General features: G+C 41.9%; 1 protein-coding gene across 1 annotated transcript; it reads right to left on the bottom strand.

Annotated features, from left to right (window-relative positions):
• Window positions 1-578: 578 nt before the first annotated feature.
• LOC146317677 (glutamine synthetase) lies at window positions 579-4,844 on the bottom strand. Its single transcript, XM_084733167.1, has 7 exons — window positions 4,689-4,844; window positions 3,863-4,052; window positions 3,603-3,764; window positions 2,300-2,446; window positions 2,086-2,213; window positions 1,757-1,956; window positions 579-1,662 (listed from the first exon to the last, which is right to left on the bottom strand). The coding sequence occupies exons 2-7, from the start codon at window positions 4,026-4,028 to the stop codon at window positions 1,350-1,352; spliced, it is 1,116 nt and encodes a 371-aa protein (XP_084589293.1). The 5' UTR covers window positions 4,029-4,052; window positions 4,689-4,844; the 3' UTR covers window positions 579-1,349.
• Window positions 4,845-7,605: the final 2,761 nt, after the last annotated feature.

Raw genomic sequence — 7,605 nt, forward strand, 5'->3', positions numbered from 1 at the left:
GCAGACAGAGCTAGGCTAGCTTTTTGCAGTCTTTATGCTAAACAAAGTTTCTGCTAGATTTATCTTAACATTTAGACTGAAAAAGTTACAAGGCTCATTCAGAAGAAAATTTCTTACAATATATTATCAGTTAACTTTAGAGGTGCTGGTAAGCAGACATAGCCACACTAGCAGTAAGCTAAGCAGCTGCTAGCTGTAGCCTTGCATAAAGATGGGAAAAAAGCTAGTCTGGCTTTGTCAGAATAAATCTGACAACCAATGTGTTAATCAGTAAGCTTTAGAGGTGCTGTCAGCAGATTTAGTTACCAGCAGACATAGCCGGGCTAGCTTTTTCCAGTCTTTATGCTAAGCTATTGGCTGAAGACTAGCAAAAAACTAGTCTGGTATGGTCAGAAGACCATCTGTCTGAAGACTTGTTAGTCAGTAAGCTTTAAAGGTGCTGACTGACAGATTTTCTAGCAGAAAAGGCCAGGCTAGTCTTTATGGTAAGCTAACAGGCTGCTAGCTGTAGCCTTACATTTTCCTGACACTGTGGTATCCAACTTCTCCAACTCTCTGCAAGAAAGAGAGCAAACATATTTCTCAAAACATCAAACTATTTAATTTTTGAAGTCAAGAGTCTTACAGCCATGTTGTGATAAAAATAAAAGTTTTAAATGTATCAATAAAAAACACCCAGGTTCAGTAAACGTGATGTTTTACCAAATCAGGTGCATTACAATATCGCAGTTAACAAAAGGATAAAACTCCTTGAGGAAATCTACAAATGGCATTACGGACAGATCAACCACATTTGAACATACGTCTGGGTACAGACATCTACAAAGTGTACCATAACAAGTTGACCCAGTGTGTCAAAATCTGAAGACATCAAACGTTTGCCATTTAAAAATAGACACTTCATATAATCAAAGAATTAGTAACATTGAAGACTGGATAGTTGAAAAGGCAGGTCAACATATATTAACAGTACATGAACTAGTCAGATTTATTAAGTTACACATGCTGCCCAGCCTCAGCAGCTCTACTCTTCAGTGTCCGTGTGCTTTAGTTCATTTTTAGTCACCAACAGACAAAAAGGGAAAGTATGACATGGGCTATAAAACAGTGTTACAAAAGCCGATCCCTTCTAAAGACGAGGGGAAAGACATACCCTGCCATTACCAGCTCATAACTACCAAGGATCTCATTAACCTTGTCATGTTTTAAGTTGACCAGCCAACTTCAAACCATTAAAATGCAGGTTAAAAATCATCTGAGTGGGAGGAAAAGAAAAAAAAAATACAGTACTAATTTAAAGAAAAGAGAAAGTCAGGAGGGCAGTGGGAGTCAGTCTATGAGTTGTGGATTTAGTAATCCACAGGTTCATCCCCTTCCTCGCTCAGCAAACAGGTGCGGATCAGGGCCTCCGTCACGCCGTACGGGTCGCAGTTGGCAGATGGGCGGCGGTCCTCGAAGTAACCCTTCTTCTCCTGGCCGACACTGCGTGGAATGCGGATGCTGGCGCCGCGGTTGGCCACACCAGCGGAGAATTCATTGATGTTGGAGGTTTCGTGGTGGCCGGTGAGACGGCGGGCATTGTCGAGCCCCCCCTTGGGGTCATAGGCACGGATGTGATAGCTGTGCCTCTTCCCGAGCTTCTCAATGGAATCTTCAATGGCTCTGAAACAAGAAACGCCAAGATTCCCCGTCAGAATTTTAAAATCATTACAGCAAAACATTAGCGGCGCTGTGAAGTGATGCTTTGAACACTCACTTTAATCCACCGTCTTCCCTCATCTCCTTTGTGCTAAAATTTGTATGGCAGCCAGCACCGTTCCAGTTTCCAGGGATTGGCTTGGGGTCAAATGAGGCAACGACGCCAAAATCTTCACAGACGCGGTGCAGGAGGAAACGTGCCACCCAGAGATGATCACCCATGTTGATACCTTCACAAGGCCCGACCTGGAACTCCCACTGGACAGACAAAGTCCCGAAATTATAAGTTACATTTTAACTGACTCTTAATCATAAAAAAAACAAAACAAAAAAACAAAAAACAAAAGAGCAAAGTAACCACACTGATTAATTTGTTAGTATTATTACCTGAGCAGGCATCACTTCTGCATTTGTGCCACAAATCTGGACTCCAGCATACAGACAAGCTCTGTAATGGGCCTCAACAATATCTCTACCATAGGCCTTGTCAGCTCCCACACCACAGTAGTATGGACCTGTAAAAATAGGTTGACAAATGAATGAACCATCCAGGCATTTATTAAAACACATTTACACAAAAACCTTTAAACTGGCCGCTTACCTTGTGGTCCAGGGAAACCGTTTGATGGCCAGCCAAAAGGGTGTCCATCTGTGCCCAGGATGGTGTACTCCTGCTCCATGCCAAACCAGGGATGCTGGTCCTCCACCATCTCCATCACCTTCTTACATGTGATGCGAAGGTTTGTTTCTGCAGAAATAACAGTCAGATTAGAATACTAACACCAGTACAGTCAAATCCAATTAGCTGGGACAGTTTTAGAAAGGCAAATTATGCTAAATTTCATGTCAATCATGGAAGTTATGCAACAATTTAATTGCTTTAGGGCTCAGGAGCTATGCAAGTATGGCATGTCTGTTAAAGACAAATGCAGAGTCAAATCATACAGGATGGGCCAGTGGATTACAAATTATTCATCTTAATTATTCAATTACTGTTCAAATTTCAGTTTAATGCTTTATAACATATTTGAACTAATTTTGCTACTGTACTAATGCATTCATCACTTCTACGTGTATATATGCATGAACATCTAAGGCCTGCACAGACACCCCTACCCTCAGAGACTATTTACAGATTGTGTCTGATTACAAAGTACCAAACATCTTTTTTTCCCCCGCCACCAGTCACCTCTATGTAAAAAGTATAAGCCTCTAATAAATTTTACATACATGTTGCCATTTACTGTTGCTTGACTGATTCTGCTTTTGAGTTTTTCATTGTGTTTACATTTTTCTAACTGTCTAGAGAGAAGCCAGGCATAATTTCACTGTACTTTAGTATGACGACAAAGTTTTCTGATTTTCAGTGTGCATGCACTTGAGAATGAGTGCATGCATGTGCAAATGGGTGCATTTGTATGAGAGGAAGTGTATGTGTGCAGTGAACACATATTCATATGCATGTGTGCATGCAACTGTGTGCCATGGAAAGTAACAGATTTAATCTTGCAATACCTGTGTAGTCTGAGACGGGGAGGCTTGTCACATCAGATAACATTCTTGTTTTATCCTATATATTCACATAAGATAGCAACTAAAATACTCAGTTGTGTTTCTCGATCATGATACATGTCTAAAGCCAAGTGTTTTTCCTCCACCATTCTCCCTATAAAGTAATGTCCCGCCCACCTTGCACTGTCAGGCCAATCAAGTCTGCTTCATGTTAAGTAGTCTGGCTCCTGCTACAGTTACAGAACCTCTAAATTTAGCATATTTTACTGAAATATTACTTAATTTGTTAGGAATTACCCTGAGTTTGACATAGTCAAAGTTTCTGCCACGTTGTTGCAAATTATTCCATTCATTACAGTTGAAAACTTGAGGTTCTGGGCTTCTTTTGTTACCTGCAGGTTTGCCGTTGTACTTGAGCACTTCACACAGCACCAGCTTGTTTGGGTCTTTGCGGAATGGATCACGGAACATGGCAGCAGGGATCAGATACATGTCGCTGTTGGAGCCCTCGGCCTGGTAGGTGCTGGAACCGTCAAAGTTCCACTCAGGCAGATCTACAACAAAAGCATGAGGAGGGCAGATATATTAGGCTACACTGTGGTAATTTTGTTATCACTGGAAAATGCTCGGGAAGATTTGGGAGGCTTCTTACCTTCGACACTCTTGGGCTCAGAATCCAGCGTCCGGGTTTTGCAGCGGAGCCCCTCTCCGGTTCCGTCGATCCAAATGTACATGGCTTGGACTTTATCCCCCTGAGGGAGATCCATGTACTGCTGCTTCACAGCTTTACTCAGCGTGGCACTGGCGGACGTGGCCATCTTTTATTTCCTACTATAACACACCTGAGAGGGATAAGAAGAGCAGAGGAGAGGAGATGCAGGTATGAGACCACGGTGCGCTCTGGATCACATGTTGCGTAACAGCGGGTTGGGGGCGCAATAAAAACACAAAAAACAGGACCATTGTCTCCTCTTCCAGAAAGGAAAGCAGGGTTGAGGATGTAAGAAAAGGCACATTTCCAGTCTTTTCCCTTTCTCCACTTTGAAAACAAAGGGAACGCAACTTGCAACCGCGTGTGCACGACCATTAAGATTACAGCTGACAAAAGAAAACCACATTACAGCAAAAACAAACTTGGAGAAACACAGCTCCTGTGTATCTTATCACCATTACCGTCTGTTGTTGTAGTCATGGTTACAACATCGGACTGTGGCAATATTACATCACACACTTCCTCGCTGTAATCCATCACATACTACCTACGACTAAAAGCCTTAAACTCACAAAAACAAAACACCAACGAACACACTTCATCTGCAGATGAAGCGACACAAATCTGAGACTAAAGGCAGAGTTCACTGCTTCAGGTCTATAACAATGAAAAGTCTGGTACATTGAGTACTAAATGATCTCCTGCCCTGTCGCTGTGAAGTTAGACCCGGAACAAAAGCGCACGAAAAGAAGAGAAAACAAATTACCTGGATAAACGAGGAAATCGAAATAAAAACTAAAGGACTGACAGGTCCAGTGTCTTGTCTCTGGATGTCTCGCTAGTGTCTCTCTCATTCTCCGGTACCGAAACTCCTGGTCCTGCCACATTTATAAGAGCAGAACTAAGATTCCTCGTCGGTGATTGGCTGGAGGGAGGGCACCATGTTTACTCCAAGATGATTGAAGGCACCTGCGGCCCGTCATTGGCCAGGCTGTGACGCCCTCTAAAGGAGCTCAGCAGCGTGCTACTATGCGTGACCGAGTCTCCACTTGTGTGTCCGTGTTTGTGCATCCTCATCTTCCTCACATGTAGAAAATAAGGAATCACAGTTTAAGTAAAACAAAAAGTGGCGACGAGGCCGCGATGAAGGCTGGGCACGTTTCACAGACGTGCTTCATTGTCGGACTCGACCTCGTGGGACAAAATGTACAACATCCCCAAGTCTCGGCGACACAGAGCCACCAGACAGGTCTTAGTCAGCGCCACCGACGCCACCGTGTGGTGGAAGTCAGTCACGGCCAGACTGTACTGGTTTTAATGGGAGAGATTATGTAATTCCACTAATAAACATGTTCTGGTGTTGGTTTTGCCCACGTGAGCAGATTATGTGTAACACGCATATATAGTCATTTACGCAAACAATATAATGGAATTGTTAAACAATGAAAATATTTTTTATTACATCTGGTTGACTTAATCAGTGTGATTTATTGATTGATTAGTTTCTACCATGAAAGATAAACCTATTTTGATTTATTAATAGCATCATCATGACACTTTATTGGTCTAATATAATTTCCTACAAAGACAGAGAGCAGCACTGAAAAGGATGGACATGAGAAAATTTGTTTAAATTTGCCCAGTGGTGTAACAGATGGGTAAATCAATTTGTGTACATAAATTGTAAAGTCATGAGTCTTGACACAGTCTTTAGGATGTGTTAAAAACCTTCAAACCTTGAGGGGGGATCCAGGGATAAAATGGTGACTACAGCTGGATACTCTGCTAAAACTAGGCTAGTAAATTTTTAGCAGGACTACCAGTCGGAGATGGGGCCAAGTCACGAGTTAGTCTCAGGTCTTGGCGCTCAAGTCCCAAGTCTTAAGTCATAATACGCTCGTTCTAGCAACATTAAATCTAGACTAAATGTTCTTTGTGTAACTTCAAATGTGGAACAAAGTTGCAGGTTGCATTGAGCCTGCATGTTTTGCATCCTGCAACTTATTTAAATAATCTTTAGTCTTATTTTTTCTAGCTGGTGCTCAGCAACGTAACGTTAATTCCTCATGGTTCTGTCCCGCAACCTGATTGGAAGCTGTCGGATTGGTTCAAACTAAGTTGATCTGGGGATTGTGGGAAACTAAAGGATCAGTGTGTAGGATTTGGTGCCATTTAGTGGTGAATAGAGCAGTGATTGCAAACACTTTGTCTCATTCTCCCCTTCCAGTTGTGTAGGAGAACCTGTAGTGGCTGCAAAACTCTGATTTGGTGTTTTGATGATGGTGGTTGAGGGTGCTGTCCAACGCGATGGTTCAAAATCTCCCAGAGGTGTTCACCTGGGACCAGATCTGGTGATTGTGAAGGCCATATTATATGATTCCCAATATTTTCAGACTTATTAAATCAATTTAGTGACTTATGCATGTGGACATTGTCATCTCGGTAGATACGACTTCCACCAGAATATAAATGTTTCATCATAGGACAAAAGTGATCACTCAGAATAACTTTGTATGAGTTTGCAGTGAGCAACGAAGAGGTTTTCAGTTTCTCCAGCTCTGGTACAGAGATGATACTAAACACAGAAAATATTCTTGTGCTGGTTGAGTTTATAACATAACTGTGTATATATGCATGTATTCTTTTTCCATGAATTTGATTGGCAAGACGCATTTACCTGAGAAAGTTCCAATGAGGCACTGTACCTATTGGATATCTTCTGTATCTGCCATCAACCTGAAATGACCCCGGTTCCAGAGAGCATGAGGACACCACCTTAAGTCTTACTACTCAAAAGAGCCTCTAACCTTATAACATTAAGCTTCTTTTGAACTCTTAGGTAACTTTAAGTAAGGGTGGTGCTGCAGGGGGGCATGAAGGAACAGGTCTGTTGTTGTGGTTCCCCTAGACAAGTATTAGACCAGAGGAAACAATGTAGAAACAAAGTTAACACCAGGACCAGTTTGGCATAGGAAAACAGTGATTTTAAGAAAACTGAAGCCAGCACATCCACGAAAACATACTTCTCTCATCTTCTGTCCCCTTAGGGAGCTGAGCAGCCCTCCTACACACATTTATATCCAAAAACCTTGGATCCCTTTTCATGTTTGCATGCAGAGACTATTTGTGTTTACATGGACCCTCATGTTCTACAAATAATCAGAGTGGTAGCCCAGTCAGTATCGAACATAACACATAACCACCTCAATTGTAAGAGACTGGCTCCATCTGGCCCCAAATAAGCACCTAGTAACCACTTTAACACTTAATCTGATAATTTCTCTGCAGTTGGAGTGAATATATTCTTTGTCTCCTCCACGTGTGGGGAAAACATTAGGTGACATGAACAAGCAGGAGAGACATAAAGATAGTGGAATGCAGAAACAAAACAAAACTCACCTGCCTGAAACATTTTTTTTATCGTTGGAGACCTGAGAAGATTTTATGATTTTTGAATGCCTCATGTCTGAAAGGCTGCAACAACGAGCTGTTCAGACAAATGTTTGAAAAGATGAATGAAGCCATAATAATCCACTGGAACATCAACCAAATCAAAAAACACACACAAAAAGTTTGTTTTAACAGGCAAAACCACATCTTGTTCTTCTGTTATATTCCTGGCAGATTCGATGCATCACAGTGTTTGGAACCTCTCTGTGCATGACAGAAAATGTATATGCTGA

Source organism: Lutjanus erythropterus, chromosome 12 (assembly GCF_056507025.1).
Source record: "Lutjanus erythropterus isolate fLutEry1 chromosome 12, fLutEry1.hap2, whole genome shotgun sequence".
NCBI classification, from domain to species: domain Eukaryota; kingdom Metazoa; phylum Chordata; class Actinopteri; order Lutjaniformes; family Lutjanidae; genus Lutjanus; species Lutjanus erythropterus.